Source organism: Crinia signifera, chromosome 3 (assembly GCF_055691185.1).
Source record: "Crinia signifera chromosome 3, ASM5569118v1, whole genome shotgun sequence".
NCBI classification, from domain to species: domain Eukaryota; kingdom Metazoa; phylum Chordata; class Amphibia; order Anura; family Myobatrachidae; genus Crinia; species Crinia signifera.
This window is the reverse complement of record NC_139219.1, coordinates 219492195-219510438: the sequence shown is the minus strand read 5'-3', so window position 1 is coordinate 219510438 and position 18244 is coordinate 219492195. Positions and strand designations below refer to the sequence as shown.

At 41.9% G+C, this 18244-nt stretch overlaps 1 protein-coding gene across 2 annotated transcripts in view; it reads right to left on the bottom strand.

The window, feature by feature from the left end:
• Positions 1–18244, bottom strand: part of DIS3L2 (DIS3 like 3'-5' exoribonuclease 2) — a 291824-nt gene that overhangs the window by 197286 nt on the left and 76294 nt on the right. For both annotated transcript variants that reach the window (XM_083177472.1, XM_083177474.1), the window contains one exon: positions 6196–6400. In XM_083177472.1, coding sequence (XP_083033598.1) covers positions 6196–6400 — 205 coding nt within the window. The remainder of the gene's footprint in view (positions 1–6195; positions 6401–18244) is intronic.

Below are 18244 nucleotides of genomic sequence, written 5' to 3'. Positions count from 1 at the left end.
TACCTGCATCAGTCCTACCCCTGACCAGGGCAAAACTGCATGACCACCTCTCTTCAAAATCTGCCACCCCCAGACTCTCCGGGTGGACCAAACAGAGGTAGAAGGTATGTTCAAGAGGGTCAACCTTACGAAAGCTGGAGGCCCAGACAGAGTGTCTCCATCTGCCCTTAAGACCTGTGCAACAATGCTTGCCCCTAGCTTTACCAGGACTTTCACCACCTCACTAGAAACGCTCCTGCTTCAAAGGCTCAATTATCGTCCCGGTTCCCAAGAACTCAACCGTGAAAGATCTCAATGACTACAGGCCGATTGCACGAACATCAGTGGCCATGAAAGTTTTTGAACGTATGGTGCTGACCCACCTGAGAGTTGCGACAAATACTCACCTTGACCCCCTGCAGTTTGCTTCCTCAATACTTCTGTTCGCTCAGTAGGCAGTCAACCTAGGGCTGCACCACATTCTACAGTACCTGGACAGTCTAGACACCTATGCAATTATACTATTCGTCAACTTCAGCTCCGCATTCAACACAATCATTCCCCACACCCTGGAGCCAAATCTCAGAACCTACATGCTCCTGGATCACTGACTTCCTTACTGAAAGGAAACAGGCGGTGAAAGCTCATTCACATCAAACTACACACACAATCAGCACCGGTGCCCCTTAAGGATGTGCCCCCCAACTCTTCTCCCTCTACACCTCAGCAGAACAGTCAGTAAAACTTATAAAATTTGCAGACAACGGTCATCGGCTTAATCAAGGACTGAGACGAGTCGGCATACAGACAGGAGGTGGATCGGCTAACTCCATGGTGTAGCAGAAACCACCTTGACCTCAAAACGGTTGAGAAGGTGGACTTCAGAAGGAAACCAAATGCCTTGCACCCACTCATAATATCTGAGTGACCTCAAATGGGGTCCCAACATTACTACAACTGTCAAGAAGGCGCAGCAGCAGTTGTTCTTCATGAGGCAACTCAAGAAATTAAACATCCCGCAGGAGCTGCTGCTCATCCTCTACACTGCCATAATAGAGTCTGTCATATGCTCCTCGATTACAATCTGGTTCGGAGGAGCAAACGCAAATGACAGACCAAGGTTGCAAAGGGTGGTGAGGATGGCTGAAAAGATCATTGGGGCACTGTCCAAGAACTATACCTTGCCAGGGTCAAGAAGCATGCATGAAAGACAAGCTACACCCTGGCCACAACCTGTGCGAAGCCCTTCTGTCAGGCAGACGCTATAGGTCCATCCCAGCAAAGACGACAAGAACTACAAATAGCTTCTTCCCAATGGCTGTCCTCCAACTAAACAATATTGAATGTGCCAAATTCTAACTCAAACTGTTCTATATACGTGAAATGTATGTGATGTTTGTTATGCCTCTTATCTTTCCCCCTTGTGTTCCCTGCTTGATGCTGCACTGTTACCACAAAAGATTCCAAGTATACCTGGGATAATTTAACCCAATATGGGGTTTCAGGCAAATTAAACAAATGTTGCTTTACTGGCAACATAAATGAAACAGAAAACAACTGTTATATTAGTGTTTTTTGTGGACCCGACAGAAAGTCTGGAATTCTGACAGAATTGGAAACTGTAGTTTTGCAGGCTTTAAGTAGCGCTTGTGCATCAATGGTAGGAATGCCAGTAACTAGTGCAAGAAGTTGACGTGACCCAGGACAGGGGTGCGGAGTCTTACATGTCATGTGAGAAAAATGATGGATACCATATGGGTATAGTAGGTGGCGCTGTGACAGGAGCTACTTCAGCCAGCAGCTGCTTGCGGTCCAGGATAGTCAATCACGGAATGGATACAACAAAAGAAAACTGGGAGTAGCAGGCACTATGGTAATTTTTCCTTATAAAAACAGTTGGACCGATTTTACAATATAAACATTTGATTAACAAGATAAAAAGTACATATGGGTGACCAATACGTATAACCACAAAAGGTATATATATAGGTTTAAAAAAAAATGGATTTGCCTACAGTAATTCATTCTGGTTGTGAGAGTGGGACTGTCAACTCCTTCGTATGCCCCAGGGAATATTAAAAAGGTGCCAAGTTTAGTATTGAATTGTTTTATTACCGTCCACCATGAGTATAATCCAATGCTCCCAGTTACCTCCTATTCCAGGTGTGCAGGCTATTTTGCAGTCTTGACTTATAGTCCTGATTACCATGGAGGGAACACTTTCAGCATAATGGACCAAGTAGGGTAGCGGAGAATTCCGTTCCAGTTGCAATGGTACTTTGTGAATAGTGTCGTCTGGGGTAGGTTCGGGTCAGTCTTGGGTCCAAACAAACTGGAGGCAACAGGCTCCTAATGTGTTTCAGTGCTTTAAATGGCTTTATCAAAAGGTTGACGTTAAAAACTGTGAAACTCATTAGGAGCCTGTTGCCAACAGTTTGTTTGTACCCAGGACTGACCCAAACTAATTTACAAAGTGGCCATTGCCCATTACAACAACAACAACAACAACAACAACAACAACAACAACAACAACCCACCACCAACAGCAGCACCAACATAGCACAGTGCTGAGCACCAATGGCTGATACACACTAGGCAAGGTGTGAACCCAGCAATATTGCACACACACTTGCTGCTGACAGCAGGTGGGAGTGACAGTGATGGGGGAGGGGGGAGAGCGGGGGGCCACGCTGCAGCATAACCCTTGTTAAGGAGGTCCTCCCTCATCTGTACTAAACAGACTAGGGAGGTGGTTGTCAACAATGTGCGTAAGACGAGGGAGGGGGTTGTTAACAATGTTGAGTGTACACACTAGTTGAGAAAAAAAAAAAAAAAAAAAGATATCGCTCAGAAGGGCCCTTCCAAAGGGATATATAATTTAATTTCTTGTCTAGTGCGTATTGGGTTTATCACAATTCTCAATATACTGAGCAGCTAGTCTGCATCAAAGTCTTCCCTAAAAGTCCTGTATCTCACAAGTAACATACATTCTGGCCTCCTCAAATTGGTCCATGCCTCTTGCATGTTTAGATATAGTCACTCCTCCAACTTTAGGCCCACTGGCCTAGCTTCTGAGCAACTTAAGCAGACATTGGTGGTCTTCCTTGCCTCCAGAATATTTAAACACTTGTCTCCCAATAAACTGGACTCCTCTACTACTACTGCAGACTGGCTGGTTTTCACAACCCCCAACTGGGCTCTTCAGACAGGCAGCCACTCCACCTAACTGCCGCAGTACCTCCCAGACACTCTACAGCACTTAAGTGTCATACCTTATTGTTTTCCTCTGTACACCAGATACCTCACAGAAACCATGGCTCATTAGAGGTATATTCAAATAGCGTTGGGTGTATTCAATGCAGCGGCCAAATCCAAATGCTGGATTTAGCAGCTGATTTAGGCTTATCCGGACAGTGCGGGGAACGGGTGAGCACGTCGGCAGGAGACGGGACTGCACCAGGTGGTGTGACCGGTGACGCGGGAGGCCAGCAGACAGGAGGATGGCACCGGAGGAGCTGCTGCACCTCCGGCGCCATCCTCTCTGCCTCAATCTGACTTTTTAAAGTCAGATTGAGATGGTAGGAAACTGGGCCAAAACCGGTCCAATTACCTGAGGACCGAATTTGAGATCCACTGGTGTATAGAAAGCTTAACAAAATTTGTGCTGCAATAACTCTACTGTGGTCTCAAACAAGGTGGACCTACCTTCGCTCCCCATGCACATGAACCTTGAGCACACATGCCCCTGTGCAGGTTAATGGTTGTTCTGTGACTGCTTTTGGCAAGTGCTAACCCCTGCATACCAAGGACGTCCCACAAAGCTGATTGGTAGAAACTCTGACCAAGTCATCTAAGCCATCACATTGGGGACCTGGTCAAAGTTGATCAGATTCTAAAAAGGTGCCCATACAATGTGCATTTTCACGGTGCTGCACACATACTTTTTGTACTGCCCTTGGATCGCATGCAAAAATCGAATGGCTTGCGATGCAGACCATAACGAGTGCGATCATCACACCGTGTATTCTTTATTCTTGCCTATATTTACTGCCAAATATATCCCATACCTAGACAGGTGCCATTGTAATAAAATGATTCTAGTGGTCTGCCTTTAATAGAGTTTAGGTCTGATTTTCCCACAAAAATACATGTCAAAGTACAGTTAAAACCATATTATATACAACTGCATATAAAAAGGTGTGGATATTAAACAAGGCTGATGCTTTAATTAGACTTTCAATTACATTAAGTACATTTTAACTCTGTTCCTCTGCTATGTGATACCCTTCTGCCTCCACACAATGCTGCAGTCTTATTTTCCATTGGTCAAAGCACTGCTGTAGCTAATTATCTGTCAACTGTTTTAACGGGAAGCGGTCATCTATTAGAATGAACTTAGGTCTACAGTCATTAGGTCGACCCCACTGGCAGGAAGGTCGACCTAACTTAAGGTCAACATGGGCCAAGGTCGACATGACTTAAGGTCGAATTTGCATAAAGGTTGACATGAGGAAGGTCGACTGGTCATAAGGTCGACATGGGTTTTTCACTGTTTTTTGAGCCGACATGTGCCGACAGGCGGTATTTCATGCCCTACCATCCACTAGGGCGTGGTGGGAGAATAAAATAGTGGTGGGAGAATAAAATAGTGTGCCGAGCGCAGCGAGGCACCGTGCCTGAAGCATTGCGAGCGATGCGAGGGTCCGATTCTCATTGCCAACTGTGTCCATGTCGACTGTGTCGACATTCGGAACAAAAAACAGTGAAAAACCCATGTCGACCTTATAACCAGTCGACCTTCCTCATGTCGACCTTTATGCAAATTCGACCTTAAGTCATGTCGACCTTGGCCCATGTCGACCTTAAGTCAGGTCGACCTTCCTGCCAGTCGACCTAGTGGGGTCGACCTAATGACTGTAGACCTAAGTTCATTCTGACAGATGTCCCGATTCCGTTTTAACAGTTCCAACGTTTTCTTCTTTACCTCAGTAACTGATGCAAAACTGGGTACTGTACTTCGAATATCGTAAAGAAAAGTCAGAGGTCAAGATCTGGCAACTATGGAGGGTGTTCTAGCACTTCAATCTGTTTCTCGGCGAAAAACTGCTTCATAGAGAAAGCTACGGGGGCTGCTGCATCTTCTTGATTGAAGATTAAACCATTTTTCCACAACTCTGCCACCTTTCATCTTATTCTTTCCCACAAAGCTGCCAAAACATTTCTGAAGTAACATGGATCCACAGTTGCGATTTCTGGTACCCAGACCCCCAAAATAACTTCTTAATATCAAAGGAAACAATGACATGGCTTTGAATTTGGATTTGCTTTTTAATGCTTTTTTTAATTCTTGGTGATGATGATGTTTTCCAGTGCATGGGCGGGTATTTTGTCTCCGAATCATACCGAAACAGCCATGTTTCATTACTGGGAATAAGTTTACCTCAAAAACGTGTGAATTCACTTGAATTTGTTCCAAATGTTTGTACAAATGTGCTTTTTATTTTCTTTTTCTGATAGGCAGGGAGAAGCCTTGGAACCATGTTAGCACAAATGTCTGTCATGTTAAGGCCTTTGTGCAAAACTTGTTTAACAGTTTTGTAGTGGATGTTTACCATTTCTGTTATCATTTGGATGCATTTACAATGGTGGTTTTTTTCACATTTATGCTTGTATTCATGTGCAAGGCCTTCTGGGACACTCAATTTGGTATCCTCCCGACGGTCATTAAATCTTTTGTGCTACTTTTTGTAAACGTGACCTACAACCTGCCCCACAGGCTCGCTCAGCATATGGAAAGAGGTTTAGTTAACATGTTGCTCTATTTTAGAGCCAAGAATTTTCAAGATGCACAGGGAAGACAACTTCTTTAAACACTGTGTGGCAGCAAACTCTCTCTACAAGAGAAGTTAAACTTACAAAATTGTTTTGGGATAGTCCAAATGTAGTATTCCCCCCACTCTTTTTAACTCATGCAAGTTTGATTTGTTATTTAATAGACACCTGTTATGTACAAGTATATTTATAAGTCTTCCCACAACTTGTAAAGAAGAGGGGAAAAAAACAACAGAACAGATGTGTGTTCAAGAAATAAAAATTACCTTGTTTAATTGAATTTGTTATAGACATTCGCTGTGCACGTACATGTGGGGCCCTTCAGCAATTGCTTTACAGGAGACCTTAACAGTCAGCAATAATATGACAGTATGACCTACTCACCATCTGCAAGAGAAAGCCTTGCCACATCACCAGCTAATCGATTACAACTTTCTTCTTCTGCGCCACTGTCAAATTGTGCTTCTATTATGAGATCTGGGCTCCCAGCTCCTTCTAAGACATTTATAGATGTAGTCTGTTGTACTGTATCTTTTAAAGCTGGTGAAAGCAATGCTTTCCCCCCATCACAGACTTCTGGTTTTACTACCTGTGCACAAAAACAATGAGGAAAAAAAAAAAAATTACATCTGAAATACGAACGTATAAATACATTGACAAAAAAGATAGGGTTTAATAAATTAAACAGAAAGCTAAAAATCAGTGAGTAAAACAAAACTACAAACAAAGCACACGTGCAATGTAGCCAATAACACAAATGCAGGCGGTACGAGGATTTTTGAATAAAACCACACACACTTAACGGTTCTGTAGTTTTCAGCAAAAAGGAAAGGGGGTTTAGGTTATTTCTGTACATTTTTTTGACACTGCTGTTTTTCCTCGCAGCCTGGGAGCAGGTGCAAAAAGTTTGGGAAAATCCCTAGTTTAAAAATGGTAGAAATGCGGGAATTTGTTCAGATTCCTCCTTCCCTCTAAGGTATATGGGTGTGTTGTATTGACAGAAGTGGTGTCTTTAGGTGAATCAACCATGTGCCATCTTACAAAAATATATACTGTACATTCATGTTAAATTTACCCAAATACAATGCCCACTTTAGAAAAAATAAAGTTTAGCTCCTTATAGTAACTGCAGGATGAAATGCACATCTGTTCTGTAAGGGTAACATAACTGAGCAACACAAATGTAGTTTTTACTTTCTGAATTTTGGTAATAGGTGACATGGTTTCGCAGGGCAGAATAAAAGGCTGATAAAGGTCAGGGGCAAATAAGTTGTGCGAGCCACCACTACTAACTACTGCCAATTAGCCCTGAGCAACCCCCTCATGTGCTCACGGACAGTGCAAAGAGGCAGCAGATGCGGGCAGCTCAAGGTCTTGTGGGATTTCACTTTAAGATACTAAGAAAAATTACATGGTTCCCCCAGGACAATTATTGATATCAGAATTCAGATTTAAAAAAACACCTCCATCCCTCAAGGTATTTCTGAGTATTGTGGGTCCCTATTGCTATATTTAGGTGCGGGATGCTGCTTGAAGGCTTACCCATTAATTTGTAAGTATATGTAACCAAGATCTCGGAAGGCTACCATCATGTGGTTTTTAAATCTGGTTACAGATATCATTCAGTATGCTAGTGAAACCAAGTGTTTTTCTTACTCCATGTTAGCCCTCCCTTTCACGCACCTGAGTGATATCACTAAACTGAGTGAGAGTCTACCAGTATATACACCACCTCACAATCCTGGGTGGCTTCTCTAAATATAAAGCTGGATAGGGACTACTTTAGCTTAAACATTGGGTATGTGGAAACCCCAGGAAGGCTGCCCCTACCTTAATCCTGCCCTGTGTTTAAGGATAAAATAATTATATACCTGTATTTGAATAGTTCACTGTTGTAGTTTAGTGGTAGTTTTCAGAAAAAAAAAAGCATTAAAAAAAAAAAAAAAAAAGCAACCTACAATAATCTACAGTAGGTCTTATTCACGCAAGTATTTCCATTATTCAATACGTATGTATTTTATATTTTAAGTAGGTAGGGAGAGTTACCTGGGATGATGTGCCTCAAAGAATCCCAGTGCATAAATATGCCACTACCCCTCTAATAGAACACTACTGTAAAGCAGGTCCATGGCCATAGGCCATATGTTACTTGTATGGCCAATTTGAATGAGGCTACAAAGAGGTTTCAAGGGAATAAATATGCAGAGACCATGACCGTTTAATAACATTTAATAATGGAGGATCATTAATATAATAGTTGGGGGATCCAAGACTAATGCTATGCCTCATGTGGTCTAAATTCAACTATGTTTATGGGCAATTCCAACAAAAAGTGGACATGGGTCATGAAAAAAAAAAAAAAGGATGGGATATTCAAAATATGAATTTCCCAGCGCATCAGTCATAGTCTATAGTATTCGGTTGGTAACAGTGTCACATGACATGCTGCCATTTTGTCTTATTTCAGTAATGGTTACAGACACTGATTGTGACTACTGATTAGTTATTGATCTATTCTGAACACAAGGGTGAGAAACTTGGATCATTGTAGTATATAACACAAGTTGAGGACATGTACCGTCAGAAACCATATGCAAATAAGTTGTTAACAAATGGCAAAGGAATTTTTAATCCTCTCATAAACCATTAGATATCTGGTAAATATCATGCATTTACTCATCTTTAACTGATGTAACACCAAATATGGGTACCTGTGGAGTATCACGGCTCCCACGACCTGCATCGTATGCAGATCGTATGCTAAAAATCGCATCGCATCGCATGTGGCATACGATGCGATGCTTTACCGATTTTTGACCATTTTTGCTCAAAAATCGTATGCCATATGTAGTGGCATACGATGCGATACGATGTTTTACCGATTTTTGAGCATTTTAGCTCAAAAATCGTATGCGATCGCATCGGATGCCATACGATGGCATGCGATGCGACCCGATTTTGCATTGAAATGCATCAGAATGCATTGAAATGTGTATTAAACTTGTGAAATGCCCCCAAATGCCATTTTTATAGTGCACCACCCCCACTATCAACGTCAACCCGAAGCGTGGCGAGCGCAGTGAGCCCGTGAGGGATGGCGGTACGCGTCCTACGACCTTTTCATACCCCCACTATCCACGTCGGCGTGGAGTTGAGAATAGAATAGCGCAGCGAGCCCCGCAAGGGGACGCGGATACCTTCACAGCTATACGCGTCCCCTCGCGGGCTTCACAGGTATCCGCGTCGCCTCGCTGCGCTCGCCACACTATTCTATTCTCAACTCCACGCCGACGTGGATAGTGGGGGTATGAAAAGGTCGTAGGACGCGGGCTCGCTGCGCTCGCCACGCTTCGGGTTGACGTTGATAGTGGGGGTGATGCACTATGAAAAATGGCATTTGGGGGCATTTCACTACTTTAATACACATTTCAATGCATTCTGATGCATTTCAGTGCAAAAATCGTGTGCCATCGCATCGGATGCCATCGTATGGCATCCGATGCCATCGCATACGATTTTTGAGCTAAAATGCTCAAAAACCGGTAAAACATCGTATGCCATCGTATGCCACTACATATGGCATACGATGGCATACGATTTTTGAGCAAAAATGGTCAAAAATCGGTAAAACATCGTATTGCATCGTATGCCATCGTATGCCACTACATATGGCATACGATGCCATGCGATTTTTGAGCAAAAATGGTCAAAAATCGGTAAAACATCGCATCGCATCGTATGCCACTACATATGGCATACGATGCCATACGATGGGAGCCGTGATACTCCACAAGTACCCAAATATGTACCACGTAACTTTTTCACTAACATAAAACCACGTGAAATACTGATTATCAACATATAATTTCTGACAGTACATGTCCTCAATTTATGTTCTATACTACAATAATCCAAGTTTCTTACCCTTGTTTTCAGAAAACAGCAACAGATACAGTGGTCAATCAGTGTCTGCCTGATAACCATTACTGAAATAAGACAAAATGGCAGCATGTCATGTGACACACTGTTACCAACCGTTTTTTTTTTTTTAAATTACTATAGACTATGCAAATTCATATTTTGAATATCCCAACTTTTTTTTCCATGACCCATGTCCACTTTGTGGGATGGTCACGGATATAAAAGAGAATATAGTGTTCTGTGTGTGAGTAATGCATCCAGCCAGAGGTGGGTAGTTATGGTCAAAACAAGATGTATGGTATCCATCTGCAAACATTGTTAGAAAGGTGAATGACCCTGTACCAGTTAATGCAAGGGGCCTTTTTTCATTTTCTGATTAATGTATTTGATGGTTACATCCGTTATGCAAAAATTCCTTTAAATATTGTCAAGGTAATAAGGAAAACTGAAAATTGTACTAAAACAATCTGTGTGGTGTATGCTTCATTGTTAAAAAGTACAGTATGGAGTAAATATTTCTTGTAGTTTCAGAGAAATCAGACATGTATAATTTTAGAAATGACCATGTCCTATCCTGGTTACATCCATTCCATTTAAACAATGAATTGATTTATAGCAGACAACAATGGTGAGGCTTGTTCAAAGTTCACATTTTTATTCCCCAGCGGTAGATACAATTGTGGTAAAATTTGCTTTATTACATGCATTTTAAATTTGTAGCAATCCAGACGTTTACCACAAACATTGTATCTGAGAGTTACATCCATTACTTTGGAACTGCCCTTAAAATGTTTAGAACAGATTCATTGATACTAGCAAGGAAGGTTTTCAAACCTTGAGCTATAAAGAAATAAAGTGGCATAGACAGGTGTCAGTTTAACACAAACATCATTTTAGATAAGGCACAGTATACTAATTTTAGGCAGTGGAAAATAAATGGGAGCTGAGCAGTTTATTTACAGACTTTTTTTTTTAAGATTGCAAAACCTACGCAACGCTACATATGTTGGCTGCCATGTGTGCCATCAACATGACCCATCTAGCTTTCTTGAAACGAGCGGTGATTGTTTTCAAATCAAAATAGTGGAACATCTCTAAGTAATAATCCCAACAGCCTCAGCAACAGAGGTAATTAACACCTATGCTGGAACCAAGTCAACTGGCACTTAACATCTCCATTTCGCCAAAGACACAGCTGTCAGAGCAGGAGATTCAGTTGTATATCTATCAGGCTTTAGGCAGCAGGTGCTGGTTGGAAAGCTAGCTACTAGGAAGTCTTACTGGTCAGCAAAAGGAGGAAATTTGGATATTTTAAGTTCACTGGCATTCGAAAAAGGAAAGACAATCCTATCAGGTTACACTCGCTCATTTTCAAAAATACAGAAATTAACTTCACTTACCAACTTCAGATAAAAAAATACTTTAAGAAAACAAGTATCCCCTCCTCCCCTCACATATAAGGTTCTTGTGCTTTCCCACTTTGAACCTGCAGGACCACCAGATGTGTACAGTAAAGCACCTACACAGTATTCAATTATCTAAGCTCAATGACCTCTGTAAAGGGATTGAAAATATCATAATATGGATTCCTAGGAATGTTGGTAGTGATTAGTATGGAGACCTCGATATAGATATGTTATACATCATATATGTCACCAGTTACAGCTGCTTTTTTTATCTGCACTACAAATAAAAAAAAAAAAGATATGTATTTTTTTTTGAAGACTGGTTGGCTTGAACAACCAATACATCAGGAACCTAATGTTCACAGAGACTTTACTCTCACAAACTCTCTGGGCAAGTTAAATGTTATGGACATGTAGAGTACCCTTTTGGAAGTGAATAAGGAGCAGAGACCAAACATAAAATTCTCCACTGCCTTCTGTATCATGGATGTTTTCCTTTACCAGGAATATGGCATGTTTAGAGAAAACATCAGGCAAACTGCTCTAGTCAGACAAGAGAATTGCGGCTTCCTGACGATTAGCTCAGAGATGTTTGGTATTTTGGTACTTGTTTCCTAGCACGGCCACACCGATTCTAATCTGGGGCATCGCAGGTAAAAAAATCTCATCGGTCGCATCGCATGCGTGCTAAAAAATCGCATGCGATGGTCCCGACGCGATGCCCCCGATTTTCCCATAGGGAACAATGTTAAATGCCTCAATTTACCCAAATGAACAGGGAACAATGTTAAATGGTCCAGAAACCCCCAAAAACACCCCAGAACAGTGAAATGGCCCCCCAAAATTAGTTAACGCCACCCCACGATCAACGTGAACCCGAAGCGTGGCGAGCGGCGGCGGTACGCGTCCTCCGACCTTTTCATACCCCTACTATCCACGTCGGCGTGGAGCTGAGAATAGAATAGTGTGGCGAGCGCAGCGAGCCACCGAGCCCGAAGCGTGGCGAGCGCAGCGCGCCCCGCGAGGGGACGCGGATACCTTCACAGTTATACGCGTCCCCTCGCGGGCTTCACAGGTGTCCGTGGCGACGCGGACACCTGTGAAGCCCGCGAGGGGACGCGGACACCTGTGAAGCCCGCGAGGGGACGCATTTACCTGTGAAGGTATCTGCGTCCGCTCGCCACGCTTCGGGCTCGGTGGCTCGCTGCGCTCGCCACACTTTTCTATTCTCAACTCCACGCCGACGTGGATAGTGGGGGTATGAAAAGGTCGGAGGACGCGTACCGCCGCCGCTCGCCACGCTTCAGGTTCACGTTGATCGTGGGGTGGCGTTAACTAATTTTGGGGGGCCATTTCACTGTTCAGGGGTGTTTTTGGGGGTTTCTGGACCATTTAACATTGTTCCCTGTTGATTTGGGTAAATTGAGCCATTTAACATTGTTCCCTATGGGAAATCGGGGGCATCGCGTCGGGACCATTAAATGCTTATTTAGCCGCATGCGACGCGATTTTTTAACTTTTCAATGCATTTCACTGGGAAATCAGGTCCATCGCGTCGGGGGCCATCGCATACCACTATTAAGGGCACAAGATCAATGCGATTGTGGCCGTGCTAGGAAACAAGTACCGGTATTTTTACTGCTGCTTTATTTAGTATACAATATAAAACATCTGATTAGTCCTTGATACTTTATAGGAACTATTCTGCATGTTAGCTTGGGCAGGTACGGCAAGGTATTGTTAAAATTCCTTATTATGGCTAAATACTGAAGTATTAAGACATGCTAATAAGTGGCAAGTACAGAGAGCAGTAATAAGTGGCAATACAATATTGAATTTTGCTAAAAAAAAATATAAATAAAATGCAAAGTGGTATTAACATGGCAATAGTAAAATGGGTTTGGCTATAAATGTAAATTAAATTAGTCTTATGTGTCATCATAACCACTGGAGCGCTTTACAGCAAAGACTTAGGGGGGTATTCACTCCACCGCCACTATTTCCAAAAGGGGGAAATAGTGGAGCATGCCTATTCAATGCTGTCTTTCACGACAGCATTGAAGAGGCATATTGGCAAAATGAGTCTGACTGCTTTTAAAGTCTTTCTAGTGCTTTCCAGTTATTGCTGCACTCTGGCCGTTTCTCATGGCCACAGCTTTTTGGCACTCGGCAAGCGGGACATTGAATTCCATCGGCCGGTTATCAGTCGAGCAGGCCAAGAACGGGACCGGGTCAAAGCTGTCGGGACGTCCAGCAAATCGTGACCCGGGATTGAATATCACCTTGTGGTGCAAGAAAAGTGGACTGGGATGTACTGCAAGGGTCAGTAGGACAGATGTAGTATAGCTACTGTAATAAGCAGAACCCTCTTTAACGCTCTTGGTAGAAATGGAGGAGCCTGGTTATGTTTAACATACAGACAGGTCAAGTAATTATTCAGCACAAACTATGACAATATTTTTGCATATCATATGAAGATATTAAGTGTTTAAAAAAATAGGTTTTCGAATGAAAACGCCAATCTAGACACCAGCACCTTAAAGCAAATATTGTGCTACATCGTATCTCAAACTACTACTCAGGACATTGCATTGTAGAGGTTACTGGTGTTGGCAAATTCTGAACACAGGTCTGAGAAAGGAAAGTGTGAGGAAGACAGGAAGATACTATTGGTTCAGCATATTGGAGCTCTCCAAATGCTGAACCAACCTATTCACAGAGAATTCATTCATCTGTAAGGGAAGTTTGATCAATATGTTTTGCAACTAGGAAGTACACCAACATATATGGAAGCGGAAAAGTCTCTGGTTTATAATGTTTTCGTTTTGCTCTGTGCAACTGGTGCACCATCATATTTTGTTCCCCTCTGTTCAATAAAAGGCATTAAGAAAAAAATTATTTCAATACATTACCATAAAATAGACAATAAATATAAACTACACAGAGTGCAGTTCTAAAACTGCCACCTGAACAAAAGCAAATTCCTGTCAAACACCCTAATTACCCATAAAAAAATGTGTGTAATTTACAGACTATGCAAGAAACAAAATAAAAAAAATGCGGGTAATAAGAAAAACACAAAATAAACTACTATTTCTACTATATTCACATAAGACATTGTTTATATAAAAATTTGAGATATGTGTGTGTGTGTGTGTGTGTTAGATTTTACTCGGTTCTCATACCAGGATCATATTGTCTATAGGCTGTCACATGTTTTGTACAGCCAATAAGATCCCGATTTGAGAACAGAGTAAAACTGAACCCGAACATCTCTAATTAAAATACACCTCTAGATAAAATGTAGAATTGAGAGTTCAGGGTAGATTTACAAATCAGCGGCTATTCTAAAACAACAACTTTCTAGGGCTTTCCACTGGTAATTCAAGGCAGCACTAACTTAATTATGAACATTAGCTTGCTTTACATTAAATGTCGTGCTATTTTCAACTTTCATCTGAAACCTCCACTTTGTAAATATAGCCCCTTGGGCTGTTTGAGAATTTGCAAAAGATGTGAATTTCCAATATTCTGTATTTTTTTTATTAAATTGTACGCCGGCCATGAGCACAATTAAAACAAAAATGCTGTTATGCAAGTATATAATTTTTTTATAGCGGGCAGTCCATTGCTGGGTACACATTAAAAGACATGCAAATGATACGATGTAGCTCACTATTTCACTTGTACTTCTGGACAAACGATATAAAAACACACACACTTTACAATCTTGCAAAAAGATTTCATCCATGGCCAAATCCAGTAGCTGATATCCTCAGGTGAGCTGCACATACAGAGGGCATCGCTAGCGATATAGTGCATACACGCTTAAAGATTTTATGGATTTGTGTTGTTAATGACAATCAATTAAAATGTCATCTAGTGTATACCCAGCTGAAGTAAAATTGACCCGCACAACCAATAAATGAAATATAAGCAATCATGGATGAACCTACCAGAGAAGGAAGGGCGTGGCTTCAACTGACTTATTAAGAGGACGTGCTCTCCCTCTGCTCCCCACCACAGATATTTTGTTTAACTATCCTGACTGTGATTGCGCTTCCCAAACTGCTTGGGGTGGCGGGGGAAGATGCCCAGACCAACATTACAGGCTCTGCTGCCATTTGTGAGCATCTGCTCTTAAGATCGGAGGTACGTTATCCTGCAGCTTCTCTGAGGACGCGGACCCCCATCTTGCTGCTGCTGCGCCTCGTGGAGGACTCGCTGCGTTCAGATATCTGTGTAATCCCCGCCGGGTGGATTCTTCTCCGCTGCGGACCTCCTGCCCTGCTGCGCAGCTCTCTCCAGCCACCAGCTGTATTATCTTCTGATTGCCAAAGTCCAGGGGGACCCACTGTGCGGTGGGGGTAGGGGGGAGGCAGCGGCCATCTTGAAGACCTGAGATCGCCTGCTTAATATTGACGGTACTTGTTTAGTTTCACGGCAGCCGATACATCGGATGCAATATCGGCCGATCCAATGCGATTTTTACCTGTTCATAACCCCACTATCCACTACGCATGGAGCTGATTTTATATAGTGTAGCGAGCGCAGCGAGCCACCGAGCTCGAAGCATGGCGAGCGTAGCGAGTCCGGCGAGGGAATGCAGATTACTGCGCTCGCCATACTATATAAAATCAACTCCATGTGTAGTGGATAGCGGGGTTATGAACAGGTAAAAAAAAAAATCACATCGGATCGCATCGGCCGATATCGCATCTGATATATCGGCCGCCGTGAAACTAAACTTTGGGAAAGTTAGTGTAGTCTTAGTGTTAGGAGGAGTTGGGTAAGGGATCAAAGTACGCCTTAGCTTGAGGTGGGTTGTACAGGGTGGGGGGTTATGTGGGAGGTTTGTTTTGGGTGGGCTTCTTTAATTTATTTTCTAATTCCCCATTTGACCAGACACTTCATATTGTACTATTTATTTTTTCCAACTTAGTGATTTATTTTTATTGGGTATTACAGTGGCATACTATTTTTATTTATCTATATTACTGTTTATTATTGATATTATCCTCTATACATCTTGCTGTATATGTACCCTGTTATCCCTGATTTAATAAGTGGGATACTCTCCGAAAGTGTCTACTACACTTCTTGTTTGTAATGGGAGTTATGTTGTTGTACTCTAAAAAACCTCAATAAAAATTACTGAGTTTAAAAAAAACCTACCATAGAAGCAATTGTAACTTTAAAAATGATCTTCATACATAAAACATCCTTGCCATTAAAATTACATTTTACAAGACAATTTGGGCCAGATTCACTAAGCTTCAAAAGTGATAAAATGGAGAGTGATAAACAGCCAGCCAATCCGCTCCTACCGGCCATGTCACAGACGGTTTAAAAAATGTCAGGCATGATTGGCTGGCTGCCTATCACTTTCTATTTTATTACTTTTGAAGCTTAGTGCATCTGGCCCTTTGTGTCTTGTTTTGACCATTGTATTACGCACATCCTTTCCTATCTACTTAACCCTTTGAGTGCCAACATCTGTGAGATGTGCAAAACAGTGGCAGAAAATGCCAGCACCACTCACATTTGTTATAGAATGTTAAACCAATATTTCTCAAAGGTTTAACGAGTAAGCAGACATTCTATACCACCAAGTATTATAAAAATAACAAAAATAAATAAACTGCACACACCCCATCTTTTACGCCTCTGTGACTACATTGAAGATGGGGCTACATTTTTGCAAGAATATTTAAGAATAAATTGGGCAGACCAATATTTTGAACTAGAAATGCACAGATTAAGCACAGATTGGACAGCAAGACTAGGAAGAGACTATAAAGGTCCATACACACTTGCCGATTTCCCCCTGCCACCGATACTGGCAGCAGTGGGGGGCAGGCACTCTGTGTGCACTTGCTGATGCCGATTTAGAAGCTAACGCCGGCATGGGGAGGGAGCAAGCGACAGACAAGCTGCTCCATGGCCAATACTAAAGAGAACCTCCTTCACCTGAACATGCAGGAAGAGGGGGGTCATTAATGCACAAGGTCTGGCATAGTTAACTACATTAGGCATACACACTAGAAGATAAAATTAAAGATATTTTTCAGAAAGGGCTATCTGAAAGATATTTCAATTTATCTTCTGGTGTGTGTGCGCATGCGTCACACGTTCCAGACCCTTGAGGAAGGTGAGACACACACACAGGCATTGGGCTGCGGCTCAATATTATGCTTTATTGGACATGGCCACTGAAACCGCAGCTGTCCGGTTCTCCACTATAGCATGGGCTGGAGCAGAGTTGGTTTGTTTGTATTATTCAATGCCACTAACTGGTTCTACTTCAGTAAACTACTGTATAAATACATAGATGTGATGGCAATACAAGCTTCAGTAATGATAGTCTTGCAGTTTTAAATGTGCTGACAAAATGCAGTTCCAGTAGTTTGTGTAAGTAATAGCATTACACTTAAAAATACCTTAAATACACAATCAATCATTGACTCTACCATTAAAGTAGTTAAGAGATAGTCCTGATTTGCAGTGAGCTAATAAGGTGTAAACCATGAATGTGATCACTGTCGATGGAGTGTGGTTGGGTGAAATAATTTTAGATAATGTCACTATCATCCAAATACTATATTTGGAAAAGTCAGATTGTACTTAAATTGTAAGGACATTACTATTCTGTAAACAATTATTTTTTTAGCAAAAGTGTAATTAACAAACACATTAAAATAAGGGGAGTTTAAAAACACCAATGAATATTACTCAGTGTTGTGGCTTTGGACATATTCTGTGACCACCTCTTGAAAGACGTAGTGATAGAGGGCCCTAAGTTGGTCCCTGAGTCAGAACTAGATGGAAGAAAGGATATAAAAAATTAGACCACTCAAACATGTTGGAATAATAGCATAGAATTCCAATATGCAACCCACCACCATTTGAATAAGTAAGATCAGGAAAATGACAGAGCTAACTGAAGCTTCATTCAAATTGGAGTCATTATGACATCACAGAATGACAGCTAACTGAAGCTTCATTCAAATTTGAGTCATTATGACATCACAGAATGACAGCTAACTGAAGCTTCATTCAAATTTGAGTCATTATGACATCACTGTTCTAGAATCATAGAACTGGTG